This window comes from Miscanthus floridulus, chromosome 8 (assembly GCF_019320115.1).
Source record: "Miscanthus floridulus cultivar M001 chromosome 8, ASM1932011v1, whole genome shotgun sequence".
Classification (NCBI taxonomy): domain Eukaryota; kingdom Viridiplantae; phylum Streptophyta; class Magnoliopsida; order Poales; family Poaceae; genus Miscanthus; species Miscanthus floridulus.
The window spans coordinates 6446804-6466243 of NC_089587.1; the positions used below are offsets into that span (position 1 = coordinate 6446804).

At 46.4% G+C, this 19440-nt stretch overlaps 1 protein-coding gene across 6 annotated transcripts; it reads left to right on the forward strand.

Annotated features, from left to right (window-relative positions):
* The first annotated feature begins 9243 nt into the window (after positions 1 to 9243).
* LOC136475583 (calcium-dependent protein kinase 4-like) lies at positions 9244 to 19321 on the forward strand. Of its 6 annotated transcripts, none has more exons than XM_066473085.1 (13): positions 9244 to 9660; positions 9876 to 9944; positions 13689 to 13819; positions 15454 to 15495; positions 15824 to 15935; positions 16038 to 16116; positions 16204 to 16373; positions 17156 to 17282; positions 17643 to 17758; positions 17837 to 17944; positions 18030 to 18092; positions 18200 to 18373; positions 18852 to 19321. In XM_066473085.1, the coding sequence occupies exons 1-13, from the start codon at positions 9367 to 9369 to the stop codon at positions 19014 to 19016; spliced, it is 1650 nt and encodes a 549-aa protein (XP_066329182.1). In that variant the 5' UTR covers positions 9244 to 9366; the 3' UTR covers positions 19017 to 19321. The 6 variants fall into 6 exon arrangements, with proteins under 6 accessions (XP_066329182.1, XP_066329184.1, XP_066329183.1 ...); XM_066473086.1 differs by having other exon boundaries at positions 9249 to 9660; positions 18858 to 19321; XM_066473089.1 differs by having other exon boundaries at positions 9555 to 9660; positions 9886 to 9944.
* Positions 19322 to 19440: the final 119 nt, after the last annotated feature.

Consider the following 19440-nt stretch of genomic DNA (forward strand, 5'->3'; position numbering starts at 1 on the left):
ACCGTAGGGCCACCGCCGAGGAGATGGGCGTCATCACAGAAGTCCTGAAGCAACGGGTTGGAGGAGATATTGGCCGCCGGTGTCCGAGAGTGCTCTGCGTGGTCCAGCAGGAGTGGCACGGGCTCCTGGTCGGCCGAGTAACCGGCAGTGTGTGCTGCGGATAGGGACGGTTGCGTCTGTGGTGAGGGGGGTCGGACCAGCGAGCGGGGTCCGACCACAACCCGTTCAAAGGAGACAAGCGGACATCTGACGGAGCCGACGGTGATGCACTGTCGCGGCATGAAGGTGGTCTCGCGTCGCCCACCAAGACGTGGAGCATCATCATTGGCGTCGACGAACCTGCGTAAACGAGGTCCGCGCGTATAGTCACCGCCTCGGTCCATGCCGGGGTGCCGTCGGTTGAAGTTGCTGTCATCCGAGTCATCGTCGTCCGGGTCGCCGCCAGCGAGCCCCCCCTCCGAAGAGGCTGGCGGCGTGTTCCAGTCTTGGGATTCGACGATGCGAAGGCGTACCCGATAGCGTTGCCCCGGAAAGCTATGGAGGACGAACTCGTCCGCGCGGAGGTCGAGCGCATCACCAGGGACGCGAGCCCCAGGCTCCGGGATGAAGATGGACTCCTTGTCTGAGATAAGCCGCGGGTGTAGGCACCAGGCAGCAACAAAGAACTCGTGGTCGTCGTCCACTGGGGCCACCTCCGGTGGTGCGGGCACAATCTGGGCGCACCCCCAGCCCAGGATTGTCTGTGCCACCGCGGCAGAGCGAGCGTGAAGGGGAATGTGCGTCATGCCCACCAGAACTCTGTAGCGGAAGGAGCTGGCGGACGCGAGCGAGGTCCGCCTCCACCGGTGCCAGATGAGGCGGAAGGGGGGGTTGGGCACCCTGGTGTACAGCACCGCCTCCAAATCCTGGAGACGTGAGAATCTGACGATGAAGTCCTCCGGTTCATGAATCCGCACCGTGGCGTCAACGATTCCGAGGTAAGTTGCAAGATAGCCGCGCATCATCGTAGGGGACACTTGCGGCCTGGTGCCGGCAATGATGGTGACCAGAGCCAGGCCGAGGTCACGCTCTGCGGCCTCCAGCTCCGTGGAGCGAGGCACGACGACGAGGTCGGAGTGGCGTCTTCCATCACTTGCTGATTGTCCTGGAATACTGTCATCAGTGATGGGTTCCTGGGCAGGGGCGGCTCTGGCACTGAAGTGTCCGGAGTCGGCGGAGCGCAGCAGTGGGGGACCGATGTTGACCTGTCGGTGGAAACCGACCGGGTGGAGATCGTGTCGTCGGAGCCCGCCGGCCGTTCTTGCCTAGTCGGCCGGCGCCTCGCCGTGCCACGGCGGGGAGCACCGTCGGAGGACCGGCGTCGCTTCCAGGCACCCAAGGGGGGGACGGATAGTCCCGCAACCCATGGCACGCGCTGCCACAGTTGCGGCATTTGGGAGTCACAGCCTCTTCCGTGGAGCGTCTTCCGGATGATTTGGTGCCCGTCATTGGAGGGAAGGGGCAGTCATGCTGCCGGTGGCATTCGCTGCCGCAATTGAGGCACCTGGTGGGCGAAGAGCAGGCTGCTCTGAGGTGATGCCTGCTTCCGCAGTTGAAGCATTTGCCGTTGAGGTGGGTTGGCACCAGTCTCGGTTGGCGTGGTGGTGTGCGCCGGCGCCATCGTCGGCGGCTCTAGACCTGGAAGTAGCCATCAGCGTCCGGAGCCCCGGAGGCGCGCGGCGGGTGGGCGGCCGTTGAGCGAGTTCGGCAGCGGGCGTCATCCATGCCACGTTGGCCCCGAGAGGTCACGCGGGGGACCTTCCATTGGGGGGTGGGCGCGGCGGGCGGCGGCCATGAACTCGCCAGCGAATCGACGCCGGCGTCGGTGGCGCGGGCGACGGCGGCGCCCCCCGGCCGGCGCGGGCTCCTTTCCCTTGCCCGCCGACGGCGGCGAGTCCGGCTCAGATCCGTCAGAGGCCTCAAAGTCGGTGAAGGAGAACCTCGCGCCGTAGCTCCCAGAGGCAGGGGAGAAGGGCACAGCGTTGGGGTTGATGCCGGGGAAGTTGGGATCGGTCCACGCGATGCTGCCAAAGAAGGGCGTCGCGTTGGGGTTGAGGCCGGCCGCGGCGGCGGGCCCCTCTTCTTCCACCTCATCTGCCCAAGAGCACCGTGAAGAGGACCCAGGCTCCATGGCAAGCAGTGGATCTGCAGGGGGGGAGCCGAGATCCGGCGGCGGCCGCCTCAGCGGGCAGGGGCGCGGCGGCCAGCTGTCCCGCGGCGGAGTAGCTGATCCATGTTTCATCACTTGCTAGACAGGGTACTAGATCTGGGGCTGGAATGGCCCACTCGTGAATCACATGGAGCCCCTAAACCCACAGCAAGCCAAGTGATCGATGCGGTCACACTAAGAAGTAAGAACCTACTCGGCGCATACCATGGAAGGGGACGAGCCGGTGTAGCTGAGGATGAGATTCGCGGCGCCTTCCCCCTTGTAAACCCAGTCCTTGGCATCCGCGGCTTGCAGAACCCCATCCATATCCATCGAGAATCTGCAGCAGCGGAAGGAGGTGGGCTTCGCTCCGCTGGTTCCAACCCCGCCCGTCCGGCGATCACCGGAGGAGGAGGTTGGACGCGGCGGAGATCGCCAGTTCGTGCTGCTACTGCGGTGTCTGCGCTCGGCGGAGACCTGAAGCGATGCTAGTACTAGTACTGGTAGCAGTGCTTGGGGCAAGGGAGCGAAGGGAAGGGGAGGGGCAGTAGGTGGAGATGAGCATGAATCTCAATATACAAGTCTAATATCTAATAGGATATATCATGCAGAGGTACATTCTCCTAAATACTAATGGAAGGAAAATTGAGTTCATTCACCCTTGTTTTGTAAGCTTCGTTCTTGTGGCCTACGCAATGGCCAATCCATGAGTATTAGTTACTAAATCCAAATCCTAATACACACCGGTCTCTGCACTATCCATGGAACTCGATTTTGGTTGCCACACAGCCCGTAGTGAGGTTGTTTTAGATGTTGTTTTGTACCCGTGCAACAAGCTCGGACATTTATCTAGTTATATAATATAATTCCTACGGCGCGATCGATAATTCTAATATATATTTTTGTATATGCCATCAACATGTAAATGACTGGTGGGCCCAAAAATCATCTCTCTCAAGTCTCCACCGCACGTATCGAGTCGTCGTCCCTTCCTAAACAAGCTCAAAGTTAGCCGCCGCTGTGTTGACGAGGCACACACATGTTGTATTTGTAATCCATGCAATCAGCAATAATGGTCATCAGGGATAAGTAGTTTCTTTGTCGTCGTGGCACCTCTGTCTCTCAGTCTCCGACCCGGCCGGAGACCCGGGCCGCGCGGGCCAGCGTCGCGCGTCGTCGTCGTCGGACGGCCGGACGGCGGCCGCGTGCGTGTGCCTCGATTTCTCGACGCGGTGTTGGACTCGAGTCGCCGTCTGCTGGCTAGCTAGCAGCTAGTCGTCGTAGTAATGACGAATCGATCAAGGAGCTCATGTGAGCTGAGATGATGCAGACGGCGACGGCGACGGCGACAGGCAAGCTCGAGATTATCGGCGACGTGACGTCGACGGTGATGACGAGAAGCTTCGTCGCAGCCAGGTACGGACGCTGCATGGTCTGCTGATCTGCATGCATGCACTGGTCAAATGAACCACAGCCGCCCGATCGACCAACAGAGAGCTGGATCGATCGAGCAAGACGTCGTCGTCGTTGAATTCAAACTACTGCTAGCTAGCACGGCGAGAGAGAGAGAGTATGTGTACACACACGCGGTAGTTTGACCTATCTATGTACATACACGTGTACACACGTACATGACGTTTATTCAGCCTGTTCGTTTGGTCGTAAATGATCATAAATTTGTAGTCAGAACAATATTTTTCTCTCACACCAAACCAATCAGCAGTAATAATCCACGATCGTATACGATCGTTTCAGCCCCAGCCGAACAGGCTGATTATATATTGCTGAAATGCATGCTGACCTATCTATGTACACGCACTCTCGCTACCTATCTAGTCTAGCTATATCTCATACTATATATTACGCCAAATTATATAGCTCTCGCCACTTTTCAGATTTTATTTAATTTTTGCTGCTAGCGTGTCCAGCTTTTTATGTCACAGGCCGGGCACACGATTTAATCAAGTTCAGCCTAACCAATTTCCAGTCGTCTTAAAAATTACTTACTGTACTTATTACCTCTCTGCCCGTGCGCCTAAATAAACCTACTATCGTCCCTCCAGCTGTCCATATTTGGTGTTTCTTCAGTTTATTTCATTATTTGGTCCCTCTTTTAAAAGGAAAAAATGACTGTAAACAGATGCTAATAAATATCTAGCGTAAAAAGATAAAAACAATATGTATGTATGTCAAGAGCAAAATAATTCCATACTCTATCAAATTTATTATTACGCAAATACATTTTAATAGAAGAATGAGACAAGGCAGAACATCACCAAGAGTCTTTCTAAAATTTACTCTCCAAATTATCATTTGCAAAGGCATTTGATTAGAAACCGCTTTCTACATCATTGTATTATCCGACAGCTTTTCTACATCTTGTGAGCACTCTAGAGAGCCATTCTCATTCTCCATCTTTGGCTAGCGAGAAATTCGGAATAGATAATATGTATATTTAGAGATCCACTTAATAAAGAGGTTGTTGGAGGTTTTTTTTTTACCAAAATCTCTATTCCTATAGATTATTAGGAAGGATATTAAGAGTGTCTTCGGGTTGATCTAAGAAAACAAAATAAAAAATAAAGATCTTTCGACTGCAGGAAGAAGTAGATAAAACTGCAGCGCCTTAACTTTTTCTAAGAAAGTAGTTAAAATGCAGCACCTTAACTATAGCATGTAACTTAATGATTTGTACTTTTAGCGTGGCTGATTTATGAGCCGGTCGTAAGGTAATGCTACAGGTGTCATGCATTTGGTAAACTCAGATATCATCATTTCTAACTTCATGGATGTGTATATATCTGAAGAAAAACAGACATTGTCGATATATATACCTAATTTTTAATTTGCCATTGGTCGGCATCAATAATACCACAATAATTGTACCGTCATAATATATATCCAAGCAAAAATGAATTAATGGGAAATCTATCACCAACATAATGTGTACAGGTGGGTCCCTGTTCTGATAAGAAAAAGAAAGACTTGATAAAGGTGGGGCTGCCTGTATAGTACAGGAGTGTGGGCCACAGATGTAGTATAACTTAGGAAGACAGGAACCCTACATACACCTTCAGTCAAAAATACGTCTTGCATGATTTTCAGATATGTTTATTTATTATTTTGGGATACTCAACATAAATTTAATTTCTGTGGTTTAAAAGATCAAACTTTGTAAATTTTGGCAAACAATTGATAAAATTAATGTATATCTTAAAGTTTCACTAGTAGATTTGTATTTTCAAACTTCTTTTAATATGATATTACTTAACAATTGACAATATATTCTAGTAGAAATTAATGGTCAAACAAAGGTTTATTTTTGAAGAATTTCATTCTAAAATACGTCCTACATAAATAAAAGGAATGTTTTAGAAAATAATGAAACAAGCGCTATATCTATTAACTTTTGTCATATGACAGGTTAATATAGTTTTGTCAATGTCAATCCATAAAATTCTGGCAGTAAGTTGAATTCTGGCTTAGCCGCCGAAAAAGGGTTGAACTCTCTGACGGCAACATAGAATAATTAATTATGGCTATTATATTTAGCCTAATGGTTGTGCTAGAACACACCATTGAACTACTACTAATATAACCACTGAGATGGTGCATTAGTACTAACCACGAGGCTATTAGGCTGGAAGAATATGCGTCATGTTTGTTTGGCTTATAAGCTATACTTTTTCAACCAACGAACAATATTTTTCTCTCCTAACAAAGCAGCTAACAGTACTTTCAGTCATGGCTTATTAGCCAAGCGAACAGGATCGTGTGTGTATATGATAATGCTGTGAGGATACTTTCCAGGGAGGACGCCAGTGGGAAGCATGGAAAGGGGACCATCAAGAAGAAAGCAAGCAAGGCATACTTATACATAATTGATTGTTTGTTGACCTGACCCGGTCATGAAAAAAAATATACTTTTCACGGTCTTAAGAGAGCTCACTTTTGGGCATCACGGGCAACACCCTTCCGCCGGGCCCCATAGCAGCTACGTGCCTACTTCCCAGTGCCCCACTGCTCTGGAGTAGGACGAGACCCCCTTTTTGAGACACTGTGTTGGGTTTCCAAATAAATAAATAAATAAACAATTCGCTGTTTTCTTGAATTGTAAAAAGAGGAAGAAATATGGCTAAGGTGGCATCCTGTTACTCTCTCAAGATTCCAGTGATAAACATGTGTGATGTTTTTATTGGGGCTTGTCTTAATTAACTAGTCATTCCAAAAACTCTGATGATAAAATATTCCTTAGGTATCAAAGTTGAATGTTTGGAAGTGACATGAGTAGAGAATATCCAGTGCTCCCTCTCATGAACAAAAAAAAAACTTCTAAAAAGTGCATAAAGAGTTCTGGATAAAGAGTCTAGTAAAAATGGATAGATCATGCGATCAACTATGTTAGTGCAGAATTTGAGCTTAAACAAAAAGTTTTTGCAAGGAGAAAAAAGAAAAGACAACTCAACATGTTAATTGATGCAGGTTGCGGATCACACGTGAATAGTTGCACCAGCACCAATTGACATTCTAATTTCTCTTTTTTGTTTCTCCTTGTACACATTTTTGTCGAAGCTCAATGTTCGTATGAACATAAATGATTGATGCTCTATTCATCCATGTCTTTGTTGGATTTTTTTTCAGATGCATATCTCATTCACTCACCTAAATGTGTGGGAGCACAAGATAGCCTCTCAAGTAGATTTATCTTGAAAGATACTTTCATAAAAGTACTATAAATGTGCTACATTTTAAAGATATACTCTTTCTATTACAAATTGTAAGTCGTTCTAACTTTTCTAGATATATAACTTTTGTTACGTACCTAGATGCAAAGTAAAAGTTAAGTACCGACCTAAAAAATCATGACGACTTACAATTTAAAAATAAAAGAGAGTACTATATACTAAAAAATAATAGTCAAAGTTCAAAATAGTAGACTTTATACAATCTTAACACATTACACATACTACTTATCTGTGAATGGAGAAAGTATTAGAGTTGGAGGTATAAATAAGACGGGCAATATTGTAATTCAAAGCCTTGGTGACAATTCATGAAGCTGAGGCCTGAGGGTAACCATGATAGGACAACGACATTCTGCATGTGTGGAAAGTTTGAAAAAAGGTACAAATGTTATCACAGGGACGTGGTCTTGACCAAGACTGCTTCCAAGGAGGAATATAATCCAGGTGCAAGGAAGGAGGCCCGGGACCGGCCGGGAGTCACAAGCTACAGTGAGTCAGTGACTGATGACTAATTATAAGATCGATGACAATAACATGACGAAATAAATCAGGCTATTAATTTGGTTAGCTAAGCCGGCAGTCATCACGTGCATCTTGTGTGTAGCTAACTAAAAGGAGGTGGCAGTGGAGCTAGAGTTGACCAACATAGCGCTGTCATGCAGACAGATTATGGAGTAGTATTCGTGTATGTGTCACCATGCACAGACCATCGCGAGACCACTATTTTTGTGACATGGAACCAGATGCACAGGTGGAAGTCGGGGCAGCACGTCTACGTGTTGCATTCGGGAGGCCCTAAGGAGCCATCAGGATTGGTCCCACCAAAGAAAGTCATAGGCTAAACAGAGCACCAAAATGAGTAATTATTCGGACTTCGACCCGAACATTTTTATATACTTGTATCAAAGATATTTTTTTTTGCAATTGATGGGATGTTTTGAGAGGAGATATGCAGTGTATAATCCTTTTGAACAACCAGTCATATAGTTTGTTACGTTACATGGTTGCATGTGATGTTAAAGGCAATATCAATCCTTTTTTCTATTAAAAAATTAGCCCGTAACAAACTTACGCCAACGAATGCAACTAACTTGGTTCTTAAGGCCATGTTTGGTTGTCGCAGTGGTGAGAAATCTCGCTATTAAGAAACTATAGATGTATAACTCAACAACGCACAAAACCACCACTTATAAAATTAGCAAAGAAGAGTTCTAGAGCAATGTTTCTATCAGAACTTCCAAATGACAACGGTTTTTTTGCATTACTATGCCATGGTTTTCGAAATTACAAGGTTTATTTTTTTCTCGATCGGATAATTTGCCCGTATTTCATTAAGAGGAAGATTTGGAAGTTCAAACACACGAACAAACCTGGAACGCGTGCGCGGGCGAGGGGCCAGCACACAACCACCAGGGGAAGCCCTAAACTACCAGGCTTACAAAGTGCGATTACATAACAAAGTGTTGTCGCGACAAGAGAGGGCAAAGAGCCGCTAACCAGGTGAACCCCGCCTGAGTCCATTCCTCAGCTTCATCAAACGCTGCCTTGTAGATGATCTCCACACGCGAAGCTACTCCATTGAACGTACGCTCGTTTCTTTCCTTCCACAGCGTCCAGGAGATGAGGAGCAACAGGCTGTCAAAAGCTAGTCGCGCATCGTGGTGCAACAACACCCTTTGTTGCAGCCACCAATCACCTAGGTCGACAGGCCGTTCGGGTACCAAGGAGACCAGGCCAATGGGTTCCAGCAGCATGAACCACAGCTGTCGAGCAAGAGCACATCCAAGCAGAAGATGCGCCACCGTTTCCTGCTCTTGGCCGCAGAGCGCGCACTCGTCATGGTTTTGGAGTTATTGTGTCTTTCGGAAATCAACTACATTTTCCCCTAAAATTATGGTACCTTCTACGATCTCAAAATACTCTCTTCAAACTAGCCTAAATATCATTATCATAGACACCAAGCTAGAAGAGAAATTATAGATGCCCCTCTATCCCAAAATGGTTATAATTCTAGACTAATACTAAGTCAATCCATATAAAATTTAATTAAGTGTATATAAAAAGGTACACATATGTATATCATACATAATAAAGGTAGCAAATGTAAATAAACAAGATCAGAGAGAGGTGTGAAGGAGTGACTGGTGAGAGCCGAGAGGTGTTTGAATTGGCAGTTTGACCGCTTGACCAGCGGCATCGTCTCGTCTGTCGTCGACTGCGTGTGGCTTCTCTTCCCCTCCCTTACCTCCTCTCGTCTCCTCCCCCTCACCTTCCTCTCCACCTTCCTCCCCTCCGCGCTCGCCCCACCGCGCCAACCAACCAACACGGCGTCCCAGCCTGCCGCCTATATACTTCCTCCCCTCGCGCCCCCCCCCACGAGCACATCCATATGCTCAGCTCCCCTCATCCCCGGGCCCCGGACCCCGGCCACCCATGGGCGCCTGCTTCTCCTCCGCCTCCGCTGCCCCCGCCGGCGCCGCCGACGAGCGCCGCCCGTCCAAGGAGGATGACGGCAAGAGGAGGCGCCGCGCCGCCGGAACCTCGCCGGAAGGCGCGGCCGCGCCGGCGGCGGCCCCCGTGCGGGTGGAGTTCGGCTACGAGAGGGACTTCGAGGCGCGCTACGAGGTCGGCCGCCTGCTCGGCCACGGACAGTTCGGCTACACCTTTGCCGCCACCGACCGTGGCTCCGGGGACCGCGTCGCCGTCAAGCGCATCGACAAGGCCAAGGTGAGCTGCCGCCTGCCGCTGCCGCCCCCAAGTCGCCGCGCTGTCTCTGTCTCTCCTAGGAGTAGCAGTCTAGAGGTGGCGATTCCGAGCGTGCCTTTGGTCCATCGAACCACTGTGCTCTGTGCCTCCTTGCGCTGGGTGCATTTCGAGAGGGATTTCGTGCAATTTATCCGAGGAAATTAGGGATTTTTCTTTTGTTGCTTTCTGAGGTTTAGGTTCTTTCAGTTGGGATGCGATTGGTGCCAGATGTTTCCGGTAGCTTTGGCAGGCGTCTAGTTCAACGAGTAGGTAATTGCTCTCATTTCCAGCTGTTTTACCGCTTCATTTGTTCCAAGCTTTTGCCGTTGGTTGCTGGTGGTTCTGAGTTGCGGGATTTGAGGTGGTTTTGACATTCGGGCATCTCGGTGGCCTCTTAGTTTGGCACTACAGCTTTGTTATTTTCGGAACGAGGTGTTGCTCTCCAGCTCAGTACGCCACCTCATTCATGGAAATGGCAAAATCACTCATTTGTAGAACGGGAAAGGTGTTTTTCCTCTGGATATTCATGGAAACGCTTTGTTCAGTTGTCCTACTAATTTTGATAAGACGGTGCTGGGTTTACTGCGATACTCCTTAATGTTTCTTATTTGGAACTAAGGTTGATTTATGCAGCACACAATTCATATGGAGCTGTGGTTTTTGTGTAATTGCTTCTGTTGTCTACTTGTCTTTGCTTCATTTCTTGAACCTTTGTTTTTTTTTTCCAAGGGGGGGAGTGCGAGGAGACAATTTCAATTTCAATGTTTACAGACGCGTCCAAATAGGTTATTTATTTATTTAGGATCATTAAGATTGTCTCCTTGCATGGTTGCGACTTGGAAGGTTCCTGTCGAAGAAAAAGTCAGGAAAGCTAACCATTGCCCACTTGCAGTGGACAACACTTCCATGTCTTCCATACTATAGGTGGACAGCATTTTCCTAGGTATTATTAATTTGACCTTGAAACAAATATATACTAATCAACACGGTTTTGATTTCATCAAATATTTTGGACTTTCTGTTGAACTGTCAAAGTTACTTTGTCTTTTGGAAATTTGAACCTCTGGAATAAAATGTCAAATTTTGTGGAACCTTTGATAGTATCTTTTGGAAAATTAGTGTTAGCGTCATTGGAAATATCGTTCATGTGTCTGTGACAGAATGTGTTACTAGAAAGCTGAATAGGTGACGTCCTTGTCAAAAAGGCACTAAATGCGAGTCTGGAAATTAGGCCCTGCTATTGGTAAGGGAAGGAGTCTGAGCATCAGTGCTGATAGGAATATAGACTCTGGTGATATTGTTGACTATTTATGTTTATAGGACTTAAGTTTTCAACTTTTGAGACAGATAAGTAGGATCCCTCTTTTGATCATTATTTATAACATAGCCTTATATACCTCAAGGCTTGCATTGATAGGTTAATCTAGTATGCCTCCTGGAGATCATGACCTCAAGTTGCACACGTCTGTCAATAATATCGTCACCAAATGGTCATTAGTATTTGTGGAATATGCCAAAAGTAACCAATGTGCCATCAATGAATTTGCATAATTAGTGATTATAATCAGTTTGGATTAATTTACATCAGAATACAATGAGATGGTAAGGTAAGGAATCAAAACAGAGTATAAACATGTGTGATTCGACAAATCATAACCCCGCGGAAAGGTCCTAATGGCTAGAGGGGGGTGAATAGCCTATTTAAAAATTTCTACAACAACACTTAACAAACCGGTTAGACAAATATAAGGCGAAGCGAGTGTTGCGCTAGCCTACTAAAAATGCAAGCCGCCTACCACAATTCTAATTTCTATAGTCTCTATCCACACAATGGCTATGTCACTACACTAAGTTAGTGTGCTCTCAAAGGTTAACTAAAGAGCCACACTAACCAAACTAACAAGCTCTCACAACTAACTACACTAAAGAGTTTGATAACTAGTTTGCGGTAATGTAAAGATAGAGGGCAAGATAGTTATACCGCCGTGTCGATGAATGAACCAATCGATCACAAGAATGAATACCAATGAAGACCAATCACCTCGGAATCAAATGATGACACAATAATTTTTACCGAGGTTCACTTGCTTGTCGGCAAACTAGTCCTCGTTGTGGCGATTCACTCACTTGGAGGTTCACGAGCTAATTAGCATCACACGCCAAACCCTTAATAGGGTGCCGTACAACCAACACAAGATGAGAATCACACAAGCCACGAGCAATTTACTAGAGTACCTTTTGACTCTCTGTCGGGGAAAGGTCAAGAACCCCTCACAATCACCACGATCGGAGCCGGAGACAATCACCAACCTCCGCTCGACGATTCTCGCTGCTCCAAGCCGTCTAGGTGGCGGCAACCACCAAGAGTAACAAGCGACTCCCGCAGCGAAACACGAACACCAAGTGCCTCTAGATGCAAACACTCAAGCAATGCACTTAGATTCACTCCCAATCTCACAAAGATGATGAATTAATTATGGAGATGAGTGGAAGGGCTTTGGCTAAGCTCACAAGGTTGCTATGTCAATGCAAATGGCTAAGAGAGTGAGCTAGAGCCGGCCAAACGGTACTTATAGACACCCCAAACAATAGAGCCGTTGGTTCAATTATTGGGCTGATTGCGTGTCGACCGGACGCGCAGGTCGTGTGCACCGGACGCACCGGTCGTGTATACCGGATGCGTTTGGTGTGTCGACCGGACGCGTCCGGTCGCTGCGTCGCGTCCGGTCGCTGCGTCCGGTCACTGCATGACCGCCACGTGTCCCATTCAAACGAAGTAGCCGTTGCTGCCACGAGTCCCATGTTCAACTGCGACCGGACGCGCTGTTAGAAACGACCGGACGCGGGAGACGCAGCGTCTGGTCGAGTCCAGAGAGCTCCCAGAGCCGCCCTGGCCCGACCGGACGCAGGAGACGCAGCGTCCGGTCGAGTCCAGAGAGCTCCCAGAGCCGCTCTGGGCCGACCGGACGCGTCTGGTCACACCGGACCGGGCGCTCCCAGCGTCCGATCAACTATTACTCTGAACACCGACACTTGCTGGTTCACACCAGACGCGTCTGGTGTGGCGACCGGATGCGTCCGGTCGCTATCTGCAAAAACCTGTATCGGGCTATATCACTTTGACCGGATGCTAAACAGTAACTTGTCAGCGTCCGGTCACTCCACTGAGCCAGAGTCCGGTCACTTTCACTTAGTCGCTCACTTCGGGTTCACATATCGGACGCGTCCGGTAGACACACCGGACGCGTCCGGTCACTCCAGTCAGACTACCCGAAATCTGGATAAAATACCGGACACGTCCGGTAGCCACACCGGACGCGTCCGGTCACTCTGTGACCAGCGCGACTAACTCATTTTCAACTCTATCTTCTTTACCCTTACTCAAATGTGCCAACCACCAAGTGTATCACCTTGTGCACATGTGTTAGCATATTTTCACAAATGTTTTCAAGGGTGTTAGCACTCCACTAGATCCTAAATGCATATGCAATGAGTTAGAGCATCTAGTGGTACTTTGATAACCGTATTTCGATACAAGTTTTACCCCTCTTAATAGTACGGCTATCGAACCTAAATGTGATCACACTCGCTAAGTGTCTTGATCACCGAAATGAAATGGCTCCTACCACTTATACCTTTGCCTTGAGCCTTTCATTTTTCTTTTTCTTCTTTTCAAGTCCAAGCACTTGATCATCACCATGGCATCACCATCATCATGTCATGATCTTCATTTGTTTCACCACTTGGAATGTGATACCTATCTCATAATCACTTTGATAAACTAGGTTAGCACTTAGGGTTTCATCAATTCACCAAAACCAAACTAGAGCTTTCACCCGCCCAGGTGTTTTGTCATTCCAGCTTTATTCGTCCAAATAGGCAGTTGAAGCATTAGATGATTGCCATGTACTGTTATGCCTTATTGCCTTCACATATTTTCTACTCCACATCATCTTTAGAAGTTAGAACATGTGATTTATGGCAATTAAGATTATAATTTTATATAACAGATGACCCGTCCTGTTGCTGTGGAGGATGTGAAAAGAGAAGTGAAGATTCTTAAAGCACTTAAAGGACATCAGAATATTGTTCACTTCTACAACGCATTTGAGGATGATTCATACGTATATATTGTGATGGAGTAAGTAGGCCCATACCTACTGCTAATAGAGCATATCAATTTTGCTATGACTTTTTTTCTTCTAAAGTTTTAACGCCAATAGTATTTATCTTGTTTCCTCCTAAATATAAATCATTCTATAGCTATACCAGATGCATTCTTGATTCATTTTTCATAACATATGGATATATGGGACTGTTCCTTGCATTGTTCTATGTTTGTCAACTTGATGCACTTCTTAGATAATATAACATCATCTTCCACAGTCACCACCAATGATTTCAAGTCGTCCGATTAATCGCGATTAATCGCGATTAATCGTCCTAATCGGTCCTGGGTGCTCGATTAGGGACCTCGACCCGATTAGCTCGATTAGGGGCCTGGTCGTCCGACTAATCGTCGCCTAATCGCGATTAGTCGTCCGATTAGGGGTGGGACGACTAGTTTTGGCTGTTTTTTTTTTGCTGCCGCGCGCGGGCCACTGGGCGAGCGCGCCAGAGCGCGAAAACGCAGTTGCGTGAGCGCGCGCGCGGGGTCACGGGCGCGCGGGTCACGGGCGCGCGCGAGCGTGGGAGGGATAAGGGGTTTTGGCTGGTAGCGACAAAAATTTCACGGGAAATTAACAGCCGCCGCCGGCCCTGTGCTCGCGACTCGCGAGTCGCGCCCGCCCTCTGCTCCGCCGGTGGCCGGCGCCCCTACAGCCTGCTCCTGCCGGCGGCCCTCTGCTCCGGCGGTTCCGCCCGCCCTCTGCTCCCGCGGTGGCCAGCCGCCCAGCCCTCTGCTCCCGCAGTGGCCAGCCGCCCAGCCCTCTGCATCCTGCTCCCGCCGGCGGCCATCTGCGCCAGTCCGCTCGCCCTCTGCTCCGCGGTGGCTGGCCATCTGCGGCTCTGCGCCCGCCCGCCCTCTGTTCCTGCAGGTGCCTGGTCGCTCAGCCCTCTGCTCAGGTGTCTGCTTCCGCCGCCTGCCATCTCCTCCCGCCGCCCTCTGCTCCAGCAGGTGGCCGGCCCTCTGCTGATCTATTCCCGCCGCAGCTGCCTCCCTACCGTTCAGGTCCTTCCCTCATCCCCTGCTCCTCTGCCCTCTCATCTCTACTCCTCTGATTTGGATGCTTCATGTTCTCTCAGGGGTCAGGGGCTCAGAGTTAGAGCTGCATTCCTCTGATTTGAAGGCCTGAAGGTGCCGGCCCTCTGCTCGTTGGTGATGAGCTGCTCTGACGACTGTATGTCCATTTTCCCTCCCCATCTGCTCTCCTGACCTACATGGCTGCATCCTCTCTGGCTCTGCTAGTAATGCTGCTAACACTAATGTAGTCTTGATGCTTGCTATATTGTGTACACTATATAGTACATATAGGTATATATATAGTATGTATATGTCCTGATGCATAGGACGATTATATGGACGACCAGGGTCGACTAGGCTCGACTAATCGGCCTAGTCGACGACTAATCACGATTAGTCGCCTGGTCGGTCCTATAGCGACTAGGTTCGACTAGACGACCTGAAAACATTGGTCACCACTCACCATTAGTCAGGACCTAGGATCTTCCTGGTTCCAAAATGTAGCTAAGAATGTCAGACATGATCATGTGATTTCAGGTAGATGTTCATATATGCCAGAACCAAATCTTAAGTCTTACCTTCTGTTTTTGCAGGCTATGTGAGGGTGGTGAACTATTGGACCGGATTTTGGCGAAGTAAGTAGACAAGATCTCCATCTCTTTGTTTCCTGTACCTCAGTCTTTGTCATTGAATTTCTAGATTTTTGTGCTGTAAAATCAACAACAACAACAACAACAACAACATAGCCTTTCAGTCCCAAGCAAGTTGGGGTAGGCTAGAGTTGAAACCCACCAAGAGCCCCAAGTCACAGTTCAGGCACTTCAATAGCTGCTTTCCAAGTACTCCTATTCAAACATAGAGTTGTGCTGTAAAATCAGATTGTTTTATTTTGTTTGTGTGCTTTATTTGATTTCTAGTTGCTCCTTCAAGGTCCTTTACTTAATGTTGTGTTCGTTTGGACAGAAAGAATAGCCGTTATAGTGAGAAAGATGCTGCAGTGGTAGTCCGCCAAATGCTCAAAGTAGCTGCTGAGTGTCATCTGCGTGGGTTAGTTCACCGAGATATGAAGCCTGAGGTAGAAATCAAATACTTTCAATCTCTTTTCACACAGTAAGCATTTGGTGATATTTCACTACTTCCTCAGGTCATGTAAGACTGTACCTATTTTCCTTCCCAGAACTTCCTTTTCAAATCAAATAAGGAGGACTCACCACTGAAGGCAACAGATTTTGGTTTGTCAGATTTCATTAAGCCAGGTAGCTACTTGGGGCCATATGAATCTGTCTGGAACCTGATAGGGCTGCAGTTTAGCTGACTATTTTGTTGTCTAATGCATGCTTTAGGGAAGAAGTTCCATGACATTGTTGGAAGTGCTTACTATGTCGCACCAGAAGTACTAAAACGACGGTCTGGTCCTGAGTCAGATGTTTGGAGCATAGGAGTTATAACCTACATTTTGCTCTGTGGGAGGCGGCCTTTTTGGGATAAAACTGAAGACGGTATATTCAAGGAGGTAAGTGGATGGCTTTTGCATAACATGTGCTTACATGTAAAATATGCTTGGTTAGACTGTGAGTGTCGTACCAGGGACCAGCGTTTTCAGTGTTCTGATACGGTTTTCTACAATTTGTTTCTACATCATATAGCAGTGTTACCTTGTTAACTATTTCAGTGTCAAACTATTTGTCAGTGTCAGCACTCAGCAATATAATTTTACTATTTTGAACACTGTAAACCTATTTGGCCAGGTTATCCTTCAGTGGTTTCTGTACTAGCTACCAGAAACCCACTTTATTCTGGTGTTCAGTTTAATAATACCCACCATCTTTCAGATTTGTAATGTTCAGTGTTACACAAACTTCATTAAGATGCACCTTAAGATGGTTATAATAAGTAGTAAAACTGACTTGCACTTCTAGTTAACTTGAAGTCTGAAGATGACTTGTGGTACCTATGGCCTCAAGAAACCAAGGCATTGCCATTGGCATAGCTAATTTGAATGCTTGAATGAGCTTCAGATATGGCTATCTGTCTTAGTTTTGGACATCTGATTCAACTTTATAGGATATTTGCCTTTGAGATCATTGTCTCAGCCAAAATATGTTGCGGTCTCTTTTTTTACTGTCTTAAACTCTAATACTCTACCTGTAAAAGCTGCTAAGCAATATGGTTTCCATTTTCATTATTACCTTCACCTTTTTCTTGCTATTTAAATATCTTTATGCATTTTAATCAGCAAGGACATGATGCGATGGTATATGTGATATTCTACATCTTTTCACTTCTCATAAATAGGTTCTAAGGAACAAACCTGATTTTCGTAAGAGGCCTTGGTCAAGCATCAGTTCAGGTGCTAAAGATTTTGTTAAAAGGTTACTAGTGAAGAACCCAAGGGCAAGGCTAACAGCTGCTCAAGCTCTCTGTAAGTTTTGGTATACTTATTATTAATTTACTAGCCAAGGCATGATGCTCAGATTCACCTCCTTTTCTATGCGAGAACTGAGAACACATATACATCTTGCAGTATGCCTTTCAAGTTTCAATCAGTTATAACAATGTGAATATGAAAAGACCGATGATTTTCTATCCTGCACCATTTTAGAACATTAAATCTGATTTGAGAAGTCACATGAAATAAGCATATACCACTGAGGTTTGCTAGTTCTCATATGTCCTTATGATGAACTATTAAGTCATTGGAGGTTTGCTGCCCACCACCCCTATGTTTGTATTGTGAATGACTACCATGTTTACTGATCCTGATTGTTCTTGATATGTTCAGCACATCCGTGGGTAAGAGAAGGAGGAGAAGCATCCGATATCCCTGTTGACATATCTGTGTTATCAAACATGCGTCAGTTTGTCAAGTACAGCCGTTTTAAGCAATTCGCACTTCGGGTAATTATAGTGATTACAAAAAATAATTTTAACACTACATTTATTTTTCCTTACAATATTTCTTTGTGGCATGGTCAGGCTTTGGCGAGTACACTTAATGAGGAAGAGCTAGCAGATTTGAAGGATCAGTTTGATGCAATTGATATTGATAAAAGTGGATCAATTAGTATCGAGGAAATGCGCCATGTAGGTTTTGTTAGTATTTGTTGATGAAAATGCCTTAGATCCTGAATTACTTTGAGGTGCTGATTATCTGTGCATGTTTCAATAGGCCCTTGCAAAGGATCTTCCCTGGAGATTGAAGGGTCCCCGTGTGCTCGAGATTATTCAAGCAGTAAGTTTGGGCTGGATCCATTTTTTTTGTTACCCCCTTTGTTTCCAAGCAAATAGCTGGCCTTGTTTTGAGGATATAACTAAAACTGTGATCTTATTTTGTGGTAGATTGACAGCAACACCGATGGGCTTGTGGACTTCAAAGAGTTCGTTGCAGCAACTCTCCATATACACCAGATGGCGGAGCTTGACTCTGAAAGATGGGGTATACGCTGCCAAGCTGCTTTCAGTAAATTTGATCTGGATGGTGACGGATATATCACACCGGAGGAACTTAGAATGGTAATTTTCTATTCGTATTTTGTTTTCATGTTGCTTCATCAATGAATGCAACAGTCCTTATCATCACTGCTCCTATGAATAACTAGCTGGCCTGACTATCATGAGATGCTGTAGTTGCGTATTGCGCGTTTGGTTTAGTTCCACTTGCTAATTTTCTGTTTTCAGCGAATGAAGTAATTTAACAATGGAGCACTGTAATATTTTAATCAACAAAAAAGTAATTTATCAATGGAAGCGCTGTAATAATTTATCAATCGATCTGCACGCACCAGGGATGGACACATATCATTCCTATACCATCTTACTTCTGTGACAATTTCAGCATTTAGATTTTTTTTTTTTTGCCTCTTCAGCATTTAGATTTGACAAAGATAAAAACATGTTAGGGTTTCTACCGAGAAAACCACCTATACAAATATTGAGAATTGCACCATGGAAACCCGAATCGGCAGTATTCTCATTGAGATTTTCTTTCAAGATGCAGCACACTGGCTTAAAGGGATCTATTGAGCCGCTGCTGGAGGAGGCCGACATCGATAAAGATGGGAAGATAAGCCTGTCCGAATTCCGCAAGCTCCTACGAACTGCAAGCATGAGCAACGTTCCCAGCCCAAGGGGGGTTCCAAATCCTCAAGCTCTGTGAATTGCGGCTCAGCCATTACATTAGGGAGGAGCAAATTTAGGAAGATACCAGTCATGTGTTCTTTTTTGGTTTCTTTAGCGTGCCATGTGATGTTTCTGATTTTAGCATCCAGGTTATGTGTGCAGCAATGAGTAAGTTTCAAGTAAATATTTAGTGTTTTTTTACGGAAAAGTATGAGAGGTGGAGGTCAAAATGGTAAACAAGACTCGCCTTCTTCTTTTCCTGTACACTGTACAGTATTACTAAATACGTATGATTTTATTATACTGTTGGTCGCAATAAAGTTGGCTGAAGCAGTGAGGATATGCTGGTTTGTGACAAACTTGCAACATAATCTGAAATGGTGTGATTTCAAACTGTTAAATGAAATCCTATTTATAAATTAGTATGATCTGTACAGTAACTGTTGGTTCGTGACAAACTT